Raw genomic sequence first — 26,635 nt, 5'->3', positions numbered from 1 at the left:
TTTTTGCCTGCACCGAATCTACTGCGAGCTGAACCGAAGAATGTCGACTTCGTAGATCATGAGAATTAGCCGTCGTTCTTTCGCAACGTTCATCATTTTTCGCGGCTTTCTCCGAGTAGAACCGAGCAATCGCATTTTCTACGGGATCGGCGGACCATCAACATTAGTCATACGCTTAACTATGCTCCGACGACACAGATTGACTTAATTTACCTGTTCATGCGAATTGTGGTCGGAGAACAAATTTGTCATGATCAAATTTACATTCCTAAGATAACCCCAGTAGCACAAAATATTGTTTGAACATTTTTTTCAGATATTAAAATAATATTTTTAAGCCACACTTTCTAATATGAAAAAATATCAGATGAAATATTATATACTAGGAAACATGAAATGAATGTTGAAGAAATGTGAACTAAATATTTATCAAATATTAGAGAAATATTTAAAATATGTAAATATTCAGAAATTATGCAATCAATATTTAAAAAATGTAAAATAAATATTTCTGTTATATTCTATGAATACTTAGTCCATATTTTTTAAACATTTATTTTACTTTTCTCTGTAACATTTTCTTCTATCTCTAAGCCTAACGGGACTATTTAGGTGGCTTGTTTCTCGTGAGTCACCCGGTATTTAAATATTAAAAACAGATTGGACCTCTTTTTAATATCATGTTAATGTCTACACCATATTTTATGCTACTAGGGTAGTTTGCGACTGCCCTGTAAATTGCTGAATATAAGAAAACCTAAACAATTAAATAATATTCCTATAATGTAAATTTATATCGAATAAGTGACACGCACAACATATATTCAAAGTAAATATTCTACGTATACTATTAAATATAGATTTATTCTATATTTGAAACCAATATTTTATTCATAATATGAAATGTGTATTTTTTCCATAGTATGGAACAAATATTTTTTTTATGATAAATATAGAATATTTCTTGATTAGGGGAAAAATATTCTGCTTCTAATATTAAATAAAGATTCATTTTATATTGAGAAAGAAATATTTTTCTCATAATATAAAATAAATATCACCCCTGTACATCAGGAAAAAATATTCTATTCCCAATATTAAATAAATATTTTTTACATCTGGAAAAAATATTTTTCTCGTAACATGAAATACATGTTTACTGTAAATTTGGAAAAGAATATTTGTTACTCAATGTAAACTAAATATTGTACGTATATCTGAATATTAAAAGCAGATTGGATCTCTTTTTAATATCATATGAATGTCTACACAATATTCTGTGCTGCTGAGGAATATATAAATATGTATTTCGTATATTATTCAACATTTTTAATATACAGAATTGTCTTTTGTAATTTATGCAAAATTGTCTACATCAATTACAGGAAGCAGGGACCAACAAAAATGATTGTCTTTTCTTAATGGCTTTAACAAGACGGAAATATACATAAAGAATCGTATAATCTGAACCATTTATGAACAAAAGAGTATTGTTATATCTGCAGGATTGAAAAGTTGATTTCCAAGGTGAGGCGAGTGAAAATGATGGTGCCATTTCGCGGTTTTCCTGAAACACGTTTCGTCGGTTTTGCAGTCGGCTTGGCTTCTGCATAAATTCACATGCGACACAAGCGCGGAGATTAACGTCCACTTAAATAACACAAAGTAGTAGTGATGCTGATGACATTAACTCGTCGGATTCATCTAATGCCGGGACACGAGCAGGTACAATCAAGGACGGCTATCAGATGTACAGTATTTTTTCTCAGTCTGTTTTGCAATTCTCGCGATCCACATCGAGTCGATGCTAACTTTGCATTGCAAATTGGGGACGACAAAGCTCTGTTAAAGGTTCGATGCTTGAACTGAACCGGTGTCTACCGCGCTACGTAACGAACAAGAATACTGACACTTGTCAAACTGTTTCTATAATTACTAGACAGCGGATTTCATGCATTTATTACAAAAATGGGTAGGTGTAATTTAAAGCGGTAAAACCATTAACAGTAAAACATTTTTGTTTTGCATAAAGATCTGCTGTCTAGTTTGAGCATCAAGTTTGTGCATCGATTGCAAGACGCAGGAGCTAAATATAAATTTATATTCTTCGTTAATAATTTTAATGTGGCGAAAATAATATGTTAATTAAATTGCACTTGCTCATTTCCTGAATCTATTAATCACTATGCAAATTGAGATTTTTTAAAATTAATTTATCGAATATGTTTGTCAATAGTTATACGTTGAGCCGAGATTTAGAACAAACCGCTGAAATGTTTATAATTTCATGACACGCAATCCTTCAATGCGCCCCTCTCAATCTTTCGGTTTTTCTGCGGAAAATAAGTGCGTACCTTGTGAAACATTCGTCGTTGCATCATTCAGTTTTTTCTTTCCCAATAAATGGTCACTTTTCCATTCACTTATTCCCTCTAGGAGCACGTGCAAACACCTGTCAAAATACTTCGATCATTTTCTCACGTGGAAAAGACGTAAATACAAATTCGTCTTGCGCTCGCGTGATACAATTATTTTCATGACGAAAACGCAATGAAAAGAACCTAAAATGTACTTCCTTGGCAGAGATCATTCCTGAGGTGATTTGAAGTCATTTTTACCTTTGCGAAAATGTTCTGCGCGGCTTCGTTCAGGAGTTATCAATGAGAAACATAAGAAATACAACACAATAAGAGCGCGGCTGCGGGAGGTCCCGCTGAGCATGGCGCTGGCATTGGTCGAGCCGGGGTCCGTCCGCTCAGCGGGGCCTTTCGCAGTTGCGTTGTGATTGGTCCGCGTTTTCCATTAATAACTCCTGAACGAAGCCACGGAGAACATTTTCGCAAAGGAAAAAGTTACTTCGAATCACCTCAGGAATCACCTCTATCAAGTACAACAATTTTGGGACAGCCTGTAAACTTTTGCAGTGACCCAATACGAATAACGCAAAAGAAAAACAACTTGATCAAATGAATATGACTCGGAGGCAAGGTTAAAACGTGTGATATTGAATACGCACGTGAAATTTCTCGCAGCTGATTAACGCTTTCCCCCGTAATGAGTCCAGCAGGATTTGTGCAGCTGTTCGGTCACGTTCTCTACGAAATGCCAGCCGAAATGCTAGACCGTGGAGCGCGGGAAAAATCACGAGGGAAGGCGGGTAAAACGTAGCGAAACGCAGCCAATTCGACAGCGATTCGCAAGTCGCACCGTTCTCCACACCGTCAACTTCTCCTACAAGTAACCAGCGACCCGGGGCTGGACCAATGACCGACAAGTGGCACGAGGTAATCAACATGCCGAATGCGATAAAGCAATCCTTGCTGCACGATCGGGGGATTGCGGGTTAACATATCATCCCCGTCTTTCGGTCAACTTAGTCGCAAAGAACCTCCGGATCCGCCGCGATGTACGCTCTTCTTGCTCGCGTATGGTACGACAGAGATCTCTTCGTCTTCGAGTGATCGCTACACTGTGGATGTTCATGCGAACGAACAATGTTGAACGAACCGTAGTTTCATTCGCAAAAGATTGACTTTCTTCCTAGAAGAAGAAGACAGTTCACTTTGTTCATTTCTCCTCGTCGCGTTGGTGGCTTGGTGATCACTAGACAGTGGATCTTTAACTTACTACAATGTGGAGTGAAATAGAAATTCATTTTCCTTCTTAATATTGACTCTAATGTTTCATTGTCTTAAATTACAGCTACTCGTTTTGATCATAAAAGCAGAAAATCCGCTGTCTAGACACACTATTCCGTGATACTAAAGGAAACTACAAAATAACAAGATATAACTTGAGACTCGATGCAAAACTGGAACTAGTTAATACAAATTATCGGATTTGTTAAATAAAAAATGCTACGTTGGCTAGAATTAATTAGTTGATAGTTGTCTTTGGTGCTAATTGAACGACGTCATTTACAACACGACATTGATAAGATAGTGACTAATTACTGGTTTAAATATTAATCGATTGTTTGCATAAATCTTGAGCACGGAAGATAATTATTTTATGAATAGACTCCGGACCTATTTGTGTACACATTTCTCCGAATTGGAGGGTGATAAATGTTTGAAGATTTAATACAGATGGTTATAAAACGCGGAAGAAGTTTCACAAACCGCAGGTGCGGCATGCTGCGGTTAGAGAACGCATCGGTAGTGCAACAGTACACTTAGGTCGAGTTGCATCCTTTTTTCGTCTACCATAAATTAAGCATTCAACAGTGAAGAGAGTAGGATTTTCTTTTATTACTTGCGACGCGCAAACAGTTGCTTAAAGCGCCCGTAATATCGTCTCTTCGTATTCAACAATAATTAATATTTTTTAATAAAATTCTTTATGCGAAAATAATACGAATATAAAAGTACACAACGAAATCGTGTAATCGTCGTTTAGAAACAAGGACCACTTTATTTCTGTATTGGTGTCGTAACCATCTCGGAATGAGATTCATCGACTTCAATATTTAACCAATTCTTAACACCTTTATCTTCGCCGAAGTACATTAACGTAACGCATTTACTTCAATGTTACGGTGGCATTTACACATGTCGGGGAACTTGATTATTAGCTGACCGTGAAAGTGTCACTTTCAATATTAACCGACTCGTGATCACGAAGTTAGAGAATAACTAATGAAGTAGCAATTAAATGAAAGTGAACTTGATACCGTTTCTCTTCCGTTCCAGCTTGACGGCGGCTCTGTTCTGTGCAGTTTCCGGCAAGTTACGTGAGTATCTAAAATCATGTCACTCCGTGAGTCAAAAATAAAATATTTCTACTCCAAGAAATTGAACCACGCGAAATTAAATAATTCCATTTTAACAATGGGGGAAAGGAATATTTTAATCTTACTTAAAGTGCTGGTTTGGTAATCTATGGATAGATTTGAGGGAAATAAGATTTTGGTTAAAGCGAAGAAGTCCTCTCGTTCCTGTTTGTCGATTTGAAAGGCTGCCAGAGACTCGTCAGTCCCTGCCACAGACACGTTGATGCTTTCGAAATTTCAGCCAACCGTCGTTGATACACGAGAAAAAAACTGTTCATGCCACACACATATTAATCAATCGTTGCAAAATCCAGCATTCTGCGTAAGACCTGAACAGTAACTGCACCGACCTTGAATTCAGTGTACAGTCATGGTCGCGAATCGGCGACACCCTAATTACACCCAAGGGACGACGAGTATACGGTTGTTGACAAGTTACTGCTCGAACTCGATTGACCACTTTTTATCGGCGATACAGGACAACAATCTCTTCCAAAAGAACCTCTTTTAAATGGAAAATTGAATGTTTGTCTCCCATACAAGATTGGGATTTTCATTTTATTGGAATATTTATTTTTGACAAATTTTCTTGGGCCACGGATTACAGCGCCATACATAAAGCCGTGCAAGAAGAGCGACCCAGATATCAACAAATGCGTTACCAATTCTATCGACCAGCTTCGTGATAAATTGGCAGTTGGGATCCCAGAACTTGATGCGCCCGGTATTGAACCTTTGCACTTGAAGTCGATTCGACTCTTGCGAGGACCAGCTGGAGCGCGACTCGATGTGAACCTCACGGATCTGAAGGTGAATGCATGCACAATATTTATTTAATAATAGAAAATATTAGGTAATTGCAAACATTGGTTTGTCTTTGATAAAAAAAAATAATACAACAAAGTCATACGAAGGTCATATGAATCATTTCTTCATGTTATTATAAAAGATATTCCAGGTGGTCAAAATTATTGGTCCACCCTGTACAATCACAATAAAGATGAACTAGCTTTTCATGTTTCACGATGCTACTGAAATAATAACAATTTGATGTTTAAATAAAACGTCAATTATCACTAGACTGCGGATCTTTATGCAAAATAAAAATATTCCGCATTGATTGTGGGAAGTAGGAAGAAAATAAAAATTGATTTCATCCTTTGATGACATTGTTACATGAAAAACAACGTTACAGCGTTCTTAAGTTTTTTAATTCTATTATTGTTTTATGTTTCACCCAATCAATTTCTTCATAAATGCATAAAGATCCGCACTTTGACTACATTTTGAACAAAGGTACAATAGTCATCATTAGACTGCGCATCTTTAAAAAATTCAAGAATTTTATAATGTCGCTTTTAATGTAAGAAAATCGTTAAGGGATGAAATCAATGTTCATGTTATTCCTGCTTCCCACAATCAATGCAGAACATTTTTATTCCGCATGAAGGTCCGCAGTCTAGTTAGACTAACAGACTGTTTAAAATTGAATTCTTTGCGTTACCAATGAAAACAGGTGGCAGGTCCTTCCACGTTCAAAGTTCACGACCTGAAGGTCGACGTAGAAAACGTGAAGTTTACCTTCAAGATATCTTTCGAAAGGTTAACCTTTCAGGGCAAGTATCAGATCAACGCGAGGATTCTTCTGCTACGATTAGCTGGCGAAGGAGACCTGTCAGGAACGTTTGGTAAAATTTAATGAAGAATAACACCTAATAATTTAATAACACATTTCACTCGCGTTATTTATGCAACTATATTTTTCAAGACGACTACAACTCCGACGTTGTATTGAAAGCACGCAAGGTGTTGAGAGACGGAGAGACGTATCTGACTTTCGACAGGATGAAGATCAAAATCAATATCGGCAAAGCGAATTTACACTTGAGCAATCTTTTCCGCGAAGACTCGATTCTAAGTACTTTCTTAATTTTTTAATATTTTGCAGCTCGCTATCTTTTTGCTTTTGTTGTCAATGTTTTTCATTGTTCACATCAGGTACCGCTAGCAACGAGCTCCTGAACCAAAACAATGGGATACTGTTAGACGAAATAAGACCGGTGCTGGAGACCTCATTGGCCGAACTCTTCACGAACGTCGCTAACAAGATCACTAAATCTTTCACCTACAAAGAATTGTTCCCAGAAGATTAACGCCGTTAGACATAACACCGCATCGTGCATTTAGTTTATCAATTCAATAAAATTATTGGTCACTACACACATTTATTCACCCTGTCGCATTGAAATATCCCTCATTTGGGGGAAATAGTTTATCAAAAATGTACTTCCTTGGCAGGAGTGATTCCTGTGGTCATTTGGAGCTTTGCTAAGGAGTTATTAACAAAAAACGAAGACCAATCAGAAGCTCGGCCGACGTCGACGTCAATGTTCGCTGTAATCGCACTCCGATTGGTTATTGGACATTTTCGCAAAGGAAACAGTTACTTCAAATGACCTCAGGAATGACCTCTATCAAGTACATTTTTGGGACGCTCTGTGTACGGTAAAAACGATTTTACGGAGAAATTTCGATGTTAATAAATGATTTAAAGCGTCTTTCGCCATGGAAGTTGAGTTTCGTCGACGATGAAATTCGATGAATTTATTTACGTCGTTTATTCGACGCGCTACACATACAATGTACAAGTAATGAATATGAAATAACAGTTAAACGAAATAATTAATAAATAATTACTCGTACATCCATCACTTACGAATCACATATAATCACAAATACAGGTTGCCCCAAAAACCTAGTAATTCCTCGATTTTTGGGACACCCTATATGCACGCATCGACAACGGAGTCGAAGGCTCCAATATTCACTATAATTTACTATAATTTCGAAAATAACTTTTACGTAATTACAATAGGTGTCGTAAGATTGCAACAAAGTGTCGTTTCATATTGTTACTCTTTCCTTTTACAATTAGCAGAGGCAGAATAAATTGTCCAGTCAAGATCTTCCAACAGCTATTCACTATGCTCATTATTTCGTTTCCTCCTATCTCTCTATCCTTTATAATCGGCAACGTAACATTTATCATCTGTCGGTTGGATGACAAATGAAAAAATGCTGGGAAATTCTAGGAAATACTGTATACTCAAAATGTGAATTGGCTAATGATGAAAATAGCGTTGCAAATAAATCGTCTATCACTTAGTTCGGCAAATAGTTGGATGAAACAAAGAACGGGAAGAGTACACAATATTTTGCCGAACGTTTTGACAATATGTCAAACTTAACAATCAACGTGAGTGCGGATTCGTCCCTGGTCCGGTCAGGGAAGAAACCTACAACGGTCAATCGATTTCGCCTCGAGTACAATCATCGCAGCTGCAGAGGATTTCTGCCATCGAACCGAATAACAAAGCCGAATAATCGTGAACTAGGGGAGCAGTTCTGTCTTGGTGAGGACACCCAACGCTCTGGCAGCCAGCGCTCTGCTCACAGTCCCTGCAGTGTCCTCGATAATCGGACTGGCGATGTCCAGAACCAGCCGAGGATTTGCGTTGAAGAATGTCGCGGCCGCCTCAGCTGGAACATTCGAAAGTTTCAGTACGAATGAACACGTCGGCAAGGAAAATAGTACGGTAGTTTATGCAATTTGCAATTTTTCGAGACGATTGTTAAGAAATTTTATTTTCAGTGGTAGAGTAGCCTTTGTAAATCTGAAATATATCAAAATTTTTTGAAAATTATCAGAAGCCATAAATGCATAAAGATAGGTAATAGTTTATAATGTATGGTTGATGCCAAAACATTAATTAGAGAACCATAGAAGCTAAACTTTCACCATTGTATTCGTATTGTTTTCTGATTAAAATTACACCAAACAAGAATTCACATTTACGGTAGAGATAAACGAATTCTCAACTCCGCTTGCTGTGCGAGTAATTATGATCGTAACTGTATCGTGTTTGGTCGAAAACGAGGGGAACAGGATGGTAAACGTTTCACGAAGAAGATCAGAAGTTAGAAAAGTTGCTAGATACTTACCGGGTACGCTGTGCGTGGGAGGAGCTCTTAGTTTAATGTTTCCGTCACCGACGCGAATTTTTGTCAGAAGTTTATCGATTTCGAGCCTTTGGACGCCATTTTTGTCGGTCACCTCTCTGCCTTGGGCGCTCACTTGCACTTCCGTGTTGGCTGACAAATTAAAATTGTAAAATATAAATTCTGCAAACTTACGCACATCTCAATAAGGAAAATATGAGCACAGACAATTAATTAATAGCCCAGAGACAGCGGGGTTTTAACATCTGAATAAATACACCTTTAAAATTAAAATTAAATTTATAGTATTTTATGTTATAATGAAGAATTGTCTGACGATATACTTACTGAAGTTTCCTCTGAAATTGCCAGCTCCATTCAACGGGAGCAGCAGCAGCCTCCCTTGCACGTCGTAATCACCGTTCACGTGGATGTGCGGCAGCTGAACTTTGATGGCCACCGAGAGATCGTTAGGGTTCGCCTTCAGCTCATCGATGAGAAAATTGGTCGCGCCGTACACGCGTATTTGGCTCATGTTAGCCTTGATCTTCAACGCCTCCAGATTTCGGTCGACTGTGAGCGACGGAAGAAACAAAGGGTCCAGCGCAGGGAGCTTCAAAGACGGTATCCCCTTGGCTAGGTACGGTGTGATCGCATTCAGTTGCTTCAGCACACATCTGTCGTATTGTGCGAGATCATTTGTTCGGGGACAGGCCTGCACTCCTGGCGCTGGCGACATAAATCAGAGAACAACGTTGAAAATTCAGGGATCATCTATCGCAAACTTGAAGACGTCTTCTTGGAGACGTTTTAAAGATGTTTTTTAGAGACGTAGTTTGAACGTCGTTGGTCAAATCGATAGCTAACCAAGAAAGAAACCTTTCTAACCAAGTTTCAGCCCTATACCTGACCTGTCAGGGTAGCTAGAAGGGATAAAATGAAAATGCAGTTTCCACGCCATTTTCCCCATTTAATAGCGTCTAAAAATTCCGAAGAAAATCTGACACATTCAGCACGTCGAACCACATATTCGGAAATTTTTTCCGATTCTTCAGTTGCGCACTCTGGTTGCAAAAAATGAATGACGCAGCCTAGCTAAAAATACGAAAAAATTGGTTTCCCGCAACCGGAGTTTGCGTCCAAAAAATCGGAAAAAATTCTCGAACGTGTGGTTCGATATGTTTAATGCGTAAGAGTTTTTTTTAGTACTTGTACCACTGTATTAAACACGTTAGCGCGATGTCTACATTCTTCCCGAGGCAGCAAAAGTTAAAAGTCAACGTACTGTGTTGAAACGACGGGTGATTGAACGGCAGCGGACACCTAACCGCTGACTAAGAAGTGAGAAGTGACGGTGAGCGCGTTTTTGCCGGGCGCTCGACGCCGAGCCTAAAATCGAAAGTGTATACACACGCTTGTAGAAAGTGAAATTACGAGTCGAGCAGCTTCGGGCCGTCGACGGGCTTTTTTCCCATCGACCGTAAAGGCGAATTCTCGGTGATCCGGGAGGCGATCCGACGGTGGATCCGAAGGAAAACCACGTGGCGAGAAAGGATCGGGATTCCGCTCCCCGCGTAAGTGATTGATAGATCGCTGATAGCTAGAAACGAGCAGACTCGATCTCGCGGGCCGATCGATTATATCGGACCTCGTGAAAGGAGAGCTCACCCGATCGACCCGAATTTCTAAACGATCGATAAAAACAGAGTAACGTTTGATGACGCACCAGCGGAACCAGAAACGAGCCCGTAATGATAGATTACGACTGGGAGATGCACTTCTATGTATACAACTTCTACAGGGTGTCCCGAAAAGTATCGAGAATCCTAGATGATTCCTGAATTGGTCCTAAGCAACATCTTCCTTTGTTATTTCGCGCTAGACAGGAAATTCTGTCGGCTGTAGACTGTGATCGTTAATTACTTCGTTGTCTGTGTTCAGCGGCGTCCTTGTACCATTTTTGTACCGGACGGGCTGATATCTCAGATTAAAATGAAAATGTGATTGCCTCATAACAATGGAAATCCTCTCAGGTGCAACATTATTGAAATTGTTTATATAAGTTTCAATATTGCGCTGCGCAATTGCAATGTTATTCATAACGGTACCAGTGACGTAAATGCATCCTCCTAGTTGGCTTGGTAAAAATAATAGAGAAATTAAAACAAATTTAATTGCCCGAATAACAAAGCGTTAGTGTATTGTTCACTATTTATATTTGAGACATTGGAGTTAAGTGGATGCATCCTCACTGGTCGAAATAAAAATGATAAAATAGGTATAACTAATTTAATTGCCCGAATAACAAAGCGTTACTGTATTGTTCACTTTTTTATATTTGATACATTGGAGTTAAGTGGATGCATCCTCACTGATCGAAATAAAAATAATAAAAAAGGTGTAACTAATTTAATTGCCCAAATAACACAATTGTTCACTTTCTTATACTTCAGACATTGCTACACAATCTGTGCATAACAAACCTGCCAAAAAGAAACTAGAGATTTAAATATAATTGGTCATTAAGTCTGCAGTGACGCACATAAAACGGTAAATAAATTACTGTGATTACATTTTTTGTTGTACGTGCTGTGAATGGAAGGAGCGAAAATGAAGTACAACACGTTGCTGAGGATATCGGAAAGTGGATGCGGTACTCACGAAGTTCAGCAACGGCAACCTCTGTCCAGGCAGCAATCAGGAACAGCCCGACGAACATCATCATCCTGTTGGTACTTGAGGAGCCACGTAAACGTAATATCGCAATTACTGGGAGGAATATTGAAAATGCGTGCGATGGCCCTCCTCGCTGGGTATATATAAACTAAGACCACTTTCTCCGCGTGTATACCTCCCCACTACCCGCTAGATGGTGAATTTATCACGGTAGAATGCCTCCTTTTAACTCAGTCAGGGCCGTAGCCAGCCCACCACTTGCTACCACACATTCACAATACTCCTAGTCCATAATTCTACCCCGTTGCGCAGAACTATCGAACCGTAGGTCAGGATTTTATCCTTCCTCGAAGTTTTCCTAACGATGTTTACGGCGTGGTCGTGGACCGCAAACCCATTTTCCTCGCCAAAATTATTTCTCAGCTTAACCTCTTGAACTATACAGGCTGTTTCAAAATAGGGTACTGCCTTGAAAAGGGTGTAATCCCTGAGGCCATTTCAAGCAACTTTTTCCTTTGAAACAATTTTTTCCACGGAGTTAAACCCATCACTAGACGTCGAATTTCAGTATAACCCCTTGAACTATACAGGCTGTTCCAAAATAGGGTACTGTCTTGAAAAGGGTGTGATCCGTGAGGTCATTTCAAGCAACTTTTTCCTTTGAAACAATTCTTTCCACGGAGATAAAACCCATCACTAGACGTCGAATTTCAGTATAACGCATTGAACTATACAGGCTGTCCCAAAAATATGGTACTATATGAATAATATTCTCGATCTTGTCTTGAAAGTTTGTCACTGAAATTTGTCGAAATATTAAACTTAAAGAATTGACTTGAAAAAAGCGTGTTTCTGGCGCACTCGGAGGATTAACACCTCGAACGAATCTTTATTGCATCCACGCGTTTCTGCATTTTTAATTAGCTATTATGTCAGAGGCGAAGTAAAAGTTTCGGGCTGACCTTTGATCGGTTTTGTGCAATCTCGGTATTCTCTTTTATTGGTAGAATCAATTTTCAGAAGTTCTTTAACACTAGAACTGCAGCACCTACAAAAACGGAAGACGCTAAATTTATGAACATTTAAATTGTAAAGATGCACCCGTAGGTAATAAAAATTGTTTGCATCGATTACAATGCGCAAGAGCCACTTTCTAAAAATATGTAAAATAAACTTTAATAAAATTAACTTAAAATAAGAAAAAAATAAATAGATTCTTGTATGTAATTTTTATATTGTGATTCAACCCGTTTGTTTTTAGTCCGGAGTAGAAGTATAAAAGAAGCACAGCGATGCAGCAAGGCATTGCGAAGTTCCACACCTTTAATTGGACCACGCACGTGTGATCACAGACTTCTAAGAAGAACAATTACGTTACTCGAATGAAAAACAAGTTTACTCGGAAGAACATTTAACAAGATTGGACTCGGTAAATACCTGAAAATGATTAGAAGAGCCATTTTATTCGCGTTAGGTAAGAATCGATTTATGCGATCGATTTCAATGTCTCGTTCACTCGGGTCAGCGACGATTTGTTGTTCCATCAGTCGGTGACTCGTTCGCCGTTGCTTTAATGACGATCCTCGCGTTGTAATTTCTTCGTGACCGCTGGGATGATAATGAATGACAATGATTCGCCATTAATCTAATAGCCTTCGTGTCCTTCGCGGAAATTCTGGCCGTCGTTTCCTGTCGAACAGTCGCGACATCTTCGAAGACGATAATGAAAACTAATCCCCGTGCGTACGTAACTCCACAGCTTCTCCGATCGCCACTTTTCAGCGGAGAATTTCAGCAGGATAATTTGATTACCCTGTTCGGATAGTTTTGCAATGTTTCGACGGAGCCGCATTTGGGTCATCGACATCCGTGACTCACGCGGTATTATTGTTTCGTGGAAAGTCGCAAACAGAAAAAATTGTTTGTTTACTGTACTTTGTAACAATTTATTCCTTAATTCGCCGATGCGTCGACAGCGTACTTTTAATAATAAATATTGCGTACAGTCTAATTCGTGGCAGCCACAGTCATCATTAGAGATTGCGGATCTTTATGCAAAATAAAAATATTCTGCATCGATTGTGGGAAGCAGGAATTAAATAAAAATTTATTACATCCCTTAATAGTCTTTTCACATTGAAAACAGGTTTTCAATTTTAAATTCGTCTAATGTTTTGTTAAATTGCTTCATATAAATTCACGAAGAAGGGGCTACGAATTAATCTGTACAGCTATTAGGTGTGCAAAAAAGTTCCTTCCCCTTTTTTTGAAAATAGCGTTCTTCTAGTTTTACGAAGAATCGTTATGAGTGCTCTAACAAAGGAAGGATCCCAAGTGTCCGACTTCGATTTTGATAATCTTTTGTGAGATGATAGTATATGGATCCCTAATGATGTCTGCAAAATATTAGGTGTAATTACTAGACTGCGGATTTTATGTATTTACGACAAGAATGGGTACGTACAATTTAAAACAGTGGAGGTGTTGAAAAGATTTAAGGCCACCAATGTACTAGTTGCACCTTAATAAGATAATTAAAAGAAGAATGAAATTTTTATTTGACTCCTGTGTCTTGCAATCAATGCAAAATTATTAATTATTTTGCATAAAGATCCGCAGTCTAGTAATTATTCAATAGTTTTAAAAATATAAACAATTGAACTTTCACGCAACCTGCTTACACTTCATGGTATATCAACAAGGTATGAAAGTTTAATTGTTTATATCTTGAAAACTATTGAGTAACTACATCTAATATTTTGCAGACATCATTAGGGATCCATATACCATCGTCTCACTTGGGGTCCTTCCCTTGTAAGAGTTTCCAGTCCTGTGCAACAATTTCAAGCAATCTGGCGTGCGAGTAGCATCATTTGCCTCGCTGCTTACTCTTTGCATTCCAGCTTAGGAAATCAGCTGTTGAAGCTACTGAAATGGTCCCGAAATGGCACCGAGAAAGTTCGATGACGGTGAGTTAGAGGAATTGCTCAATGAAAATCCGACAAAGACGCAAGAATAATTGGCAGAAAGACTGGGAGTTACCAGACAAGTTTTTATTAGATTTTATGTAAACAAAAAAGGTGGAAAGAACTTATTTGCACTCCTAATAATTGATCAAACATATATTATTAATATTGTACATTACAATTTATTATTAATAGAATATAAAATATCATTATGGAATATATTTACTTAAACTACGATCATTAAATAGAAATTAATAATTAAATATCTGGGTACCTGTAGTTCTAGTATTACGTAATACGATTACATTGAATATTGCATTGGAATGCTAAACATTTATCGTAATAAGTGAACTGCGGATTTAATGCACTCATGGCAGTAACTTCAAACAAGAAATTTATAAGATTTGAGCATCGATACTAATTATGATTTTGCACAAAGATCCGCAGTTCTAGCGTCTAGTAATAAGTCAATCCAGTCTCCGAGTTCGTCCGCATCTGATACACTAACAACTACTTTCCCTATCACCTAACGCTGTCGTTAGTGGTGCAACTCGTTGAATTTCCCAAATGCGATTATGTAAAATCCGACGGATCCCGACTGGTTCTGCAAATGTGTGACGCGTGTGCTGTAAACTACACGTAACGAGTGGAAACTTGTTTCTAAATCGAATATATAGTTACATATAGCCTCCTCTGTAGGTAATCGGAGCAACGCGAACGCGTGCCTCGATCCGAGAATACGATCCGTAACTTCTAACGAACACATTCGCCTCGCTCGATTAGCGGGAGAACATAAATGCGGCTCGATGGCATAAACGATGCTACTTTAAACTACATAAATCACTTAGAATTACGTTTACATTGTAGAACATGTGCGATTGTAAATAAACCTGTATGCTTAACTACGTAATATAAATTAATTGACTGGTTAACGACTGTCTCCGATGGCTATAGTCTTCTCTCGATCACGTGGCCAGTGTCACCGAATTGAGACTCAAATCGTCTCCCACTCCGCCCTTCGTCACGTGACACGATGCGCGCACCTAATGGCGACACTGCTCGCGACGTTGAAGAACATAAATAGTTATGAATGAGTAAATGTATAACATGCGTTGGTTAACGTATCAACAGATAAATATTAATTTAAATAATCAGAGTATTAAATGTCTAAACGAAGTTCAACCTTAACACTCGAGTCTCCACTAGAAATTGCTACCATTATTCAAGATATTCTAAACATTATTAATAGACTGCGGATCTTTATGCAGTTATGAAGAAATTGGTTGAGTGAAATATAAAATGGGATTAGAAAAATTTCGGAATATCGTAATGTTGTTTTTAATGTGACAAAGTCGTTATAAGGGATGAGATCAATTTTTATTTTGTTCCTGCTTCTCACAATCAATGCGGAACATTTTTATTTTGCACGGAGATCCGCCGTCTAATTATTAAATATTTTGGCATCTAAACATTTAACAATTTCATATCCATAAAATTCAAAAGATCGTATAGAATGGAATTATTCTATCAAGGAAGAAATGTTTAATTTTCGAGTGCAAAGGGTTAACTTATTGAAAAATCGTTAAATACTGATTTCGCCGAGATTGTTAGCGAATTGTGTTACTGTTCGAGTATATTGTTCCTTGACGAAAAATCCGATTGTAAGTTTCGTTTTCAGAAGAACGTCTGTCAATTAACCGGCAGGTTTTTGTACATCCTGTAGATCATCGCATCGGCCGATTTCTCGTTGAGCGCTTTGGTCGCTAGATCATCGGCGAGCATGGCGGCGACCGCTTCTGCAGCCATCAGGCCTGCGGACGAAAGTCAACGTGAACACACTGTTAAGCGAATTAATATCAAAGACCGTGGGGGTGTAATGGAACGCCGCAGAAAGTGGACACTTTTACTTCGTTCGCAATCATCGATCGGCGTCGATACACCCGGTGGCCCGGCCACTTTTACTTTCCTCCTTTGTTTCCTGTTTGCGTGGAATATGCTCAGTCGTAACGCATGAAACGTTAAATTTCTCATGTGGAAACCATACCGATCGACCCGATTTTCACGGCAGTCTTTTCGAGAGCAGCGAGGAGCATGATTCAGCGGCCTCAGGAAGAGCTCTTTTAGATCCTAGAATCTATTGGATTGGCAAGAAACCCAATTTCGGGAACATTTTACAGTTCTACGAGCGCGAAATTATAAAGCTACCAGAAAAATGGGAATAGATCATCGAATAAAATGTAAAATATCCCACTGATTAAAGTTCATTGCTTGAATAGAAAAATTGGGTTTCAGTTCACCTTAAACTACCGAAATTACTTTCTTGCCAACCCAATAGATATGTGTAAAAATTAATCATTGCAACCAGAGACGAAAAATAATTTATCCGAAAAGTATTTGCAACCAGTTTTAGGTTTACATACATCCAAAGTAGCCAATTTTAAATAATATACTCCCAAAGAAATTATGTCGAATAATTCCTCACGCAGTGCTAATTGGAGTCGTAGATTTCGGCATGATCAATGTCACGAATTCATTTAAACGGCTCCAGACGAATTCCGTAGTTTATATTCGAGAACTGTTCGCGCGATTGGAGACTTCAACGCGCGGAGAGACGGGTCGAGCGTCGCTAACGGGAAAATCGGACTTCGAACGGGCTCGAACGCCGAAAGAAAGTAATTTTCGATCCGGCAGGCTCTCCCTGTAGTTTATGTAATTATGCGACACGTTGTTCGACCGTTTAAACGACACACGGTGCTTTGGAAAAATTTCAACCAAAAAGACAGATCGTCGTCTTATTAAAAATTAAGCTGCTTCTGTTTCTCATAACGAATACTAGCCTATTTATCTTTACCATTGAATGGTACTCTGTGTACAATAAACAATCTGTTCTGGATGGAATAAAAATGTTTTCTCCTTTTCAAGTCGCACCGTGCATAATCGAGTCAACGGAATATCGATCCATCCGCGTCGACAGAACTTTCTGATCGACTAACCAACGCTTTCCTCGAGCTAAATTCCCCTTTTCTATCGTTTTCCTTTGCCGTTTACTAATTACGGAAGAACACCGGCACAATGACGCAACAAAAACAGACGAAAGAGTTTTACATAATGCCACGAACCGGCTGTATTGTCGCCCATTCGCATTCGGCTTGTAGGCTCTCCGACTCACCGAATACATATTTTTTTATTCACCAATACATTTCCCGCTTGTCGATACAAGCAAGAAGCTCTGCGTGTTTGATCACCGGACACTTACTTGTCTTCAACAAAATGGTAATCAAAGAATACAAGCTTCCAGCTTGACTTGATTGTCTCTTATTTCGATTAGATAAAATTAAATATACATACACATGTACTACATAATTTGAATAAATGTTGGAAACAAGAGATTGAGTAAATGTCTGATGATTATTCAACGAAATGGTAATTAAGAGAACTTCAACTATAAAAATAAATTATACAAACATTTTTGGTACTTCAGTCTAAGGCCCCAAAAGTGAACAGTCCGCCGCTGAGGCTTTTTGTTCAACGATAGTAAATCTATCGGAAATTACACGGTGAAACAGCTAGTCTCTTGCGTATCGTTTTTCTGGTATCGCATATTAGTCTTCCGGGTTCCTTTGTCCGCGATTTTGCGATAAAAAGAAAATGGGCTTACCGTGGCTGAGAATCGACTTCACCGGGCCTTTCTCGTCCATCCCCTGGAAGTCAACTTTCTGGTCCTTCGCCTTCAACTTGCTCCTGGCTGCTCGCACGATCAGCATATCTTGATCCTTAACCCTCTTCAGCTCTATGGTGAAGTCACCCACCAGTTCACCTAAAAATAATCACATATTGTTAATGATACTTGTTCAAGTTCGAAACCTCGTCAACTGAAAGCATCGCTCACTGAAGTTTCCATTAACTCGTCCGTTTCCGCTCACCAGTTCGGTGCCTACCTTACCGGTCAGCTGGTAATCGGACTTGATGCGAAGATTCGGTACACGTATTTTCAAAATGACATGCATCACGTCGTCCTGGGAACAGAAAATGTTAGTCATGCTGATGGTTAATCAAGGAGGATGATGAATGATAATCACATCAGTGGCGTTCTCTTTGTGGGCGCGTTTCTGTCGCGATCCTGGAAGACTCTCTTCGGATTTGTTCATTCCGCCATAGTGGTAGATCAATTGCATTCCTTCCTCGAAGAATCCTTGCTGCTCCTGATAGTTCTTCGCGTATCTGCTCAGGTCTTTCAGACTCTTCCCTTCTATGGCTGCCTTGATCTTCTCGTTCCTCTTCGTGAGAGGCTCACCGTCGCTGCAGTTGTAGCCCACCATCTTCTTCTTCTCCAGAAGGTCCTGCACAAACAGTTAGGTTCATATGAAACGTTCGATTTTGAGTGACATTGAAGAAGAATCATTTTCCTAAACGAACTCGGCGGAAAATGGAGAGAGGAGGAAAAGGTCTACGCTAGAGGACCTGTCAGTAAGGCTATCTAGCGGGCCCTGCCTAAAGGTGGGATCTCCTAAAGACGGAATCTCCTAAGACGCAGCGTTTGGCGATCCATACTCCATTCCTAGTAACTTCCTACTATATGGACGCACAAGTTTGCAATTGTGACGAATGGAAGCATAAGAGGCCCCAGGATCGCAAAAAGCTGCGTCCAGACGCGCTTAGGAGATCCCACCTGAAGGGTAAAAGACTAACATGAACGCAACAAGTTACTCGAACATTTTGGGACACTCTGTACAACAAACAGATCTACAAATAGATCTGTCAGACGCATATTTTAAATTTTCATCAGGGGCTCAAACAGAAAATGTTTGAAAAGTCCCTTTTTCCATGCAGTTCCTATCAATGGTAATTTTTAAAAATCTTGCACAACATTTGGTGAACTATACCTTGGGAATCTCTTTGACGCCGTAGACCCTAGCGTTCTCTTTCGACTCGATCCTCCTATTCCCAAATCGCTTCATGCCACCATTGCTGCTTCCATCGGCGTAAACGATATCAATGTAACCAGGCTGTTTCTCCAGGCGTTCTTGGTAGACTGGTTCCCTGGCAGCTGCTCCAGGAAGTATCGCCTGTCCTGTGGCTTTGCTCTCGAAGTTCTCAGATGCTGCTGTTTGGACATCTTCGTACTTGCCGCCAAAGCTCCTCTGAGATTGAACGTCCTCGTAACGTTCTTGGCCCCTTCTGCCCCCAAAGCCCTCCCTACTCTGGGACTGAACGTCCTCGTAACGTTCTTGGCCCCTTCTGCCTCCAAAGTCCTCTCTACTCTGGGACTGAACGTCCTCGTAACGTTCTTGGCCCCTTCTGCCCCCAAAGCCTTCCCTACTCTGGGACTGAACGTCCTCATAACGTTCTTGGCCCCTTCTGCCCCCAAAGCCCTCCCTACTCTGGGACTGAACGTCCTCGTAACGTTCTTGGTCCCTTCTGGTTCCAAAACTACTTTGAGACTGAACGTTCTCGTAACGTTCTTGGTCCTTTCTGCCTCCAAAGCTACTTTGGGACTGAACGTCCTCGTAACGTTCCGGGTCCCTTCTATCACCGAAACGTTCCCTTGCGTTGCTGGATCGACTAGCCTCCCGATAGCCAGCACTACTAGGTTCCTGTTTAGATTGATAGTTCATCCCAGCTAGTCTCGAGTTCATTCCAGAATTCAAGGCGTACACCATCTGAACGTCCGCCGGGTACTTCGGCGTGAGAACCATCCGAGCGATCTCCGGTCTGGAGAGAACCCTGGCGCCCTCCATGTTGAAACCTCCGTAGTTCGACTCCTGCGATGATTTCTGCTCCTTCTGGCGTCGATCAGCCGGCTCCCTCATCTGATCAGCCTGGATCTTCATCAGGAAAGGATCGTACTGTCTCAATCGCTCGAAACGACTTTCCTGCTCGCGCGAAGCAGCCTTGAACTTGCTCTCCTGGTTCGTGGCAGAGACTATCGCCTCGAAGCTTTCATTCTGAAGCTTCGGCTCTTTCATCAAAGTGTGGAACCGATATCTGATCGCGTCTAAGTCTCTCAGATCGCTGTAGCTCACGTATCCAGCTTCCAACTCGCTCAAGTTCGACTTCAATCTTCCTTTAGCGATGTGGATACTGTCCAACGTTGATTCGTTCAGCCCAGTGATCTCCACGTTCCGCAGGATGATCCTGTAGCTGGTGTCTCCTTCCGATTGGTCCACTTTGATCACTGGCACCTTCAGAGGATCTAGCTTACCTGCCTTCGCGATCCCACCTGATAACAGTTTCGACCAGAGATCCTGGGACATCGCCAACAGCGAGCCCTGGCCATTCGTCGATGTTGTTAGACATAGTGATAAGAGTATGATACCTACAATCTTCGACATCTTTCGCTGATCTTTCACAGAATGATAATCTTGTAGCTTTGAATCGATCGGTGTTCCTCGAACTCAGAGCCTCGCCACAAGATTCATTCTACGGCTCTGATCTCCAAGATGTAGATCGGCTTCAGCACCAGCAGAATCACAATGGTCGTCACAATCAGGATCAACAGGAAACAGAATAGGGCCACGCACATCAACACTCTTCTTTCCAAGCGAACAGTTTGCTCCTCCGCCAGGGTATCAGTCCATTATCAGAAGATCGACGACGATTTTTGTAATCAAGATTGTTTGCGGACCTCCGTGCAACGGTGTGGCATTCTCGAGTGCAAGTGGACGATGCGTCCGCTCGAGGTTTTTATACGATCGTGGAAGGGCATCTGATCTGGGCCATGGACCAGTCATTCTTGACACATGTTAACTAGGCGATCTTTCTAGGTGGACATCGTTCTTCCTTTTCTCGTGGTCGCACTCATCGCTCCCCTAAGTCCTGCTCCCGTTAAGCTATTATAGAGGGCAAGGTCCTTCCCCGACCTTAAGTGGAAAAACTCCATCCGTTCGTCGCCCAAAGCTGCGATCAGAACGGCGTCATGGTGGTCTCGGTTACGTAATCACGTGGTCTTAAATGTACATCGTTGTCACCGCGGTATGCCTGATTACCAGATTTAAATGCACGACAGATTCCCGCGCCGATAAGCTCGATGGGCGTGTAACATTAAACGCTGCTAATGAAAACTCGCAAATATTGAACGTTTGTTAAAACCTTGTCCTACGATTTATTTGTCGGTTTCAGTGAACTTTTTTGTAGCTCGTGACTTTCTAAAAAAAGGAGAAAAATGTTCACTTGTTCTCCGATAGCTGTACATTAACAGAACCAAAGTAGAATTTTATTTCGGTTTAAAGGATGTGTGTTAATAATTTATGGCTACTGAAAATTTTCAAAAAATGCCAAAATATAAAATTCGACAGAGTTTATTTTTATTTGTTTCAGATCTACAAAGGCTACTACCACTGAAAACTAGATTTTATTTTATAAAACACATTATTTCCTCTGGTGTATGTATCACAGTTTCTTAGCATTTTCTTAACTTTTCTATATCTTACCACTAAAATTACTGTAATACTTTTGATTTACAGTGTGTCTCAGCTGAAGCAGGCCACCTAAATATCTCCTTTATTTTTAATGGCACAAAAAAATTATTTCTGGCATAATTTAAACGGTGTCGAAGGAGGAATATCATAGAAGAACAATTCTTTTTGTCCGGTTATTTTTTCAGTCTTTTGTTTTCAGAGGAGATATTTAGGTGGCCTTCTTCAGCTAAGACACCCTGCATATACGAAGGGGAAACATCAATTTTATTTTAAAAAATAAATTAATACTAGATACTTCATGGTATTTTTATTAATTTCTAAAAAGTTTGCTTTGCTTGTAACTGGTACCTTTACCGTAGATTGTCGAAATTGATTGTTTCAATGCAAAATTGAATATTAATAATTGATATTTCGGGTGAAAAAAAATGTTTTTTATACCACAACTGAACTAAAAAATATTTATTGAACGTAATTTCTGTATATCGTTGGACTGTCCTTGGCGTAGAGGAATTTATTCTGACAATGACAGTAATCGTTGAAATTGAATTAATCAGCGTCTCTTATAACTACTGTTGACCATATTAACATAAGTATAGGGAGCGTAATAATGTTTGCGCGAAGCAATTCGCGTGACCCGAAAAAGGAAGTGAATGACATTAGAAATGACAGTGTCAGCACATTGTCGATCGATGGCACGTTCTCAATTCTCTATGGCACGCGATCCCGAATTATTTTGTGGTCGAACCTCGTCGCGGTAACAATGCGAATCTACGAGTGCTTGATAATATTCTTTGCGACTAGTTATCTGTGCAATGGCTTGCCGCTTCTGGAAATTCGTAAGTGGTGCACTTTTTCAACAAATTATATTATAGTGAGCCTTTTGTGAAATAATTACTTTTTAACAATTTTAACGCCGAACAACGAGATATCGTTGTTGTGAAATGTTCGAAGTCGATTTACGTTTTAAAAAATATTTTTGACGAACATTTGCACATTGACATGGATCAAATGTGTTTTTCTTCCAAATTCCAGCGCCATTTCTGAAAATATGTCACCGAAGTGATCCGAACATAAACGATTGCGTGAAACAGAGCATCAATTTGTTGAAACCGTATTTGAAAGATGGTATCGAGGCTCTCCGAATACCTCCCTGTGAACCATTACGTTTATCAGAGATAGAAATCAATCAATCGTCCGGACCAATCTACGTCCACGCGAAATATACAAACATTTCCATCTTCGAAGGCACCAATATTACACCGAAAAGCGTCAAGTACGTTCATATTTTATATATAAATTACATAAAACACTCTTTTCTAATTTTTAATTCTCTTTCGTGAAACTTTTACCATAGTGTTGGTCTCGTTTTTCTAATTACAATGACACCAAACACGATACAGTTACGATTACAATTACTCGCGCGACAAACGAGGTGAAAAATTCGTGTACCTCTGCCGTAACTGTGAAGTCCGAAACATGAAGCTACGCAAGTAACTGTGATCATAATTATATCGTGTTTGGTATCAATTTAATCAGAAAAAGGAGACCAGTTTGTCTGTGTATGTGTAAAGAAATTTTTTTTCACCAGGGTTGATTTGGATAAAAATCGAATGAGACTGAAGTTCCACATTCCGCGACTCAGTATGATCGCGAATTATATTCTGAACGGCAGGATAATGATGCTACCGATCACAGGGAACGGCGTGGGGCATGGCAACTTCACGGACATTGACGCCATCATTACTCTCCAGATGGAGCGTTACCGGGACCAGGAGACAGGACTGATTCATCAACGAGTCGGTGACATTTACGTGGACTTCGAAATGGATCACGCGTCCATGCACTTGGATAATTTGTTCGACGGTGACGAGACGCTTTCCGGAGCCATGAATCTTTTCCTGAACGAGAACTGGAGAACCGTGGTCGCGGAGGTCAAGCCGAAACTTGAAGAGAAAATCGGCGAGCTGATCAAAGAATTCACGAACACCATTTTCTCGGAGTTTCCTGAAGACGTATTGCTACCGCCCTGAAAACAAGTTTGTAAATGACTCTCAAGTAGACTCCGGATTTTATGCGTTCATCGGAAAAGTGAGTGTGTGCAATTTGAAATTATTGTTAAAAAATATAAATTTACATTTAGCACAAACTTTTCATTTCGCATAACTATCCGGAGTCTATTCACAAGTATTAAAAGGTATTCGTAGAGTATGTATTTTAGAGTACAACATAATTTTACGAGGTGTATGCAAAACATTTGCATATACTTAATGAATATGTAAGGTGTATATTTTCTTTTGTATTATTTCTCTTGTAAGAATAAAGTCAGTCAAATGAAATTCGCGATTCTACTGAAAATTCTTCACGGTTTCGCAATTTGTTTCTGAAGATGCAATAGAAATAGCCATTTTTCGTAACGTTAAATAATTAACGTATTATATATCTGTTTCTAAGTACACAGGCTCTGTAACTGCTTGTGCAGGGTAATTTTATAGAATTAGTTGCACAAACGAGTACTCCTCGACGCAGCTAACCACGCTACGAGACGTGCAAGTCGGGAAACCGATCTGTAGGCGCAGCTTAATGTCCTTGAACGATTATGCTGCTTGAAGACACACCGGTAATTATTCACTTTGGGAAATGACTGACATCAGTGTTTAATCTCTCTGCAAATAATGTCCAGAAATTGCTTCGTACTACTGAATCGAGTTATTTATTAATTCAATGTTTAAATATAAACATTGAATGTACTATTTTCAACTTAATAAAGTTAATGTAAAAAAAGAATAAACTTTCTGGGTCTGGGTGAAACGCACAGAATTTTTATTCTTTAGTCTAACAATTACTCACAAGAATATAAGTAAAATTAACGGTGAATGCAACTTGTTCATTTCTGTGAGAGAAAGTTAATATTTTAGTTAATCTAGTTCTATCTATAATATCTAGTTAATATTTATCTTCCTTAGTTGCACTTTTATTTACTTAGTTACGATGTAAATTTCTTCACTTTTGAAAATTGTTTAACTAACATTTTCCTGCATTGCCTTTCGACTGCTTTATCATGCAAAGATGGCGTGACAAAGAAATCGGACTGCGTTACCAACAGAAACATATCTGAAATTGGTCTCCTCTCATTCGTAAATAATTAGAAGAATTGTTAGTTTGAAAATTATTCACGTAAACTGACTAGATTGCGGATTTTATGGATTAATGAAAAAAATGGGTAGGTGCGATTGAAACAGTGAGAAGATTAACAAAATAATTAAACTATATACTGTCGAAACGCGCGTGTTGTGCAAATGCAAAGTACGAACGCTCGGTGGATTTGAATTGCAGATGGTAGGATTAGTTGAAACCGAAGCAATAATCTGCTATTATTTGCCGAGATGAGCGCCGGGTAATCTCGCAGTATCTTTTACTGGCGGAGTAATGACGATCTTGTGAAAGAGACGGCGCAGAAATGTTAGCGAACTGCGATGAGAAATTGAAAGGATTCTTGCGGCAACTTTGGATATTACGCGCAATGATATACAACCGCCAGCTTCCTTTTTTGCTTCTATTGGCTCTGGTCGAAGAGCCTGTAAACAGATAAAGTAGCTCCTAGCAGCGGTGCACAAAGTTGTTAGCGTGTTAAACAATTTAGAGCACCTATAAAAATTATCACTGCTCATTAGATTATTTAACTTCGACCGTATTACGCAAAGATAATGAAAAACTTTCTCTATCACAATGCCGGCTTCCGCGTGTTCCGAATAATACGTCGAAACACAACTCAGCGTTATTCTCAACACAACAATTAGTAATTATCGGACTGCGGATCTTTGTGCGAAATAAAAAAATTCAATTTATCCCTTAATCGTCTTTTTACGTTGAAAACAATATTCTTAGATTTTTACAATTTTTCACTGTTTTATATGTATATTTCTCTCGGTTATAATTTTTTGATAAATGCATGGAAATCCGCAGTCTAGTAATTGTTATTCTTGTGTCACGATTTGTTAAGAATGTGTTGCAATTTCTGCAGCTTTTTTTCGCAAATAATTTAATTACTATTAATGACTATTCAATTTTTCACTGTTTTATATTGCACCCGGATAATTTTTTGATAAATGCATATAAATCCACAGTCTATTAAGCGTTATTCTTGTGTTACGATTTGTAAATTAGTCTATTCATGGACTATTCAATTTTTCACTGTTTTATATTGCACCCGGATAATTTTTTGATGAGTGCATAGAAATCCACAGTCTATTAATCGTTATTCTTGTGTTACGATTTGTTAAGAATGCGTTGTGTTTTTGCTACAACTTTTTTCGCAAAGTAATTAGTTTATTCATTGACGTTGCGCCTGTACACAGGCAACCAGCCTTCAAGCGCTGCAATTTCCGACCATCATGCTCCATAATAGCACTAAAAATTCATGATATTTTTCTGTAAATAGTGATTAGTATTATCCTATAATTTTTGGGAGAGTATGGTCCATGCTTGAGAGTTCTTTAATAGATGATACAACAATAGCAATTTCGTAGAACCAGTGAGCCAGGCCTAGTGGGTTTATTTTGAAGACTGGCGTCTAAAGATAACTTTATCGACATTAATATTCGTCAATTCTATGTCACGATTTTCTGTTGGCTGCATAGCTGGCCATGAATACATAATGCGGCATTGTCTTTTTGAATTGAACCTTGATGACGCTCGTGCAATGAATACATGACAAATTACTCGGAAATAAGCAGTGAAGGAAGGCGCTTTTTGCAACGCTTCATCGACTAAAATGGATGCGTTCACAGCAATTACTATGCAATTCT

At 39.3% G+C, this 26,635-nt stretch overlaps 3 protein-coding genes across 3 annotated transcripts; 1 reads left to right on the top strand and 2 right to left on the bottom strand.

Moving 5' to 3' along the window:
* Positions 1–3,310: 3,310 nt before the first annotated feature.
* On the top strand, positions 3,311–24,170 carry LOC143212557 (uncharacterized). The gene is made up of 10 exons (XM_076431467.1): positions 3,311–3,430; positions 4,692–4,732; positions 5,379–5,581; positions 6,288–6,459; positions 6,540–6,689; positions 6,770–6,921; positions 8,167–8,367; positions 22,474–22,666; positions 22,863–23,103; positions 23,419–24,170. The coding sequence occupies exons 1-10, from the start codon at positions 3,405–3,407 to the stop codon at positions 23,858–23,860; spliced, it is 1,821 nt and encodes a 606-aa protein (XP_076287582.1). The 5' UTR covers positions 3,311–3,404; the 3' UTR covers positions 23,861–24,170.
* On the bottom strand, positions 6,509–11,604 carry LOC143212616 (circadian clock-controlled protein daywake). Its single transcript, XM_076431578.1, has 4 exons — positions 11,432–11,604; positions 9,119–9,499; positions 8,774–8,923; positions 6,509–8,311 (listed from the first exon to the last, which is right to left on the bottom strand). The coding sequence occupies exons 1-4, from the start codon at positions 11,493–11,495 to the stop codon at positions 8,163–8,165; spliced, it is 744 nt and encodes a 247-aa protein (XP_076287693.1). The 5' UTR covers positions 11,496–11,604; the 3' UTR covers positions 6,509–8,162.
* On the bottom strand, positions 13,387–21,503 carry LOC143212611 (uncharacterized). The gene is made up of 5 exons (XM_076431571.1): positions 19,296–21,503; positions 18,492–18,752; positions 18,302–18,428; positions 18,071–18,229; positions 13,387–16,223 (listed from the first exon to the last, which is right to left on the bottom strand). Exons 1-5 carry the CDS (start codon positions 20,742–20,744, stop codon positions 16,102–16,104), a joined length of 2,118 nt encoding a protein of 705 aa, XP_076287686.1. The 5' UTR covers positions 20,745–21,503; the 3' UTR covers positions 13,387–16,101.
* Positions 24,171–26,635: the final 2,465 nt, after the last annotated feature.

This window comes from Lasioglossum baleicum, chromosome 10 (assembly GCF_051020765.1).
Source record: "Lasioglossum baleicum chromosome 10, iyLasBale1, whole genome shotgun sequence".
NCBI classification, from domain to species: domain Eukaryota; kingdom Metazoa; phylum Arthropoda; class Insecta; order Hymenoptera; family Halictidae; genus Lasioglossum; species Lasioglossum baleicum.
Note: the sequence above shows the minus strand (reverse complement) of the source record. Positions and strands in the feature narration are given on the sequence as shown.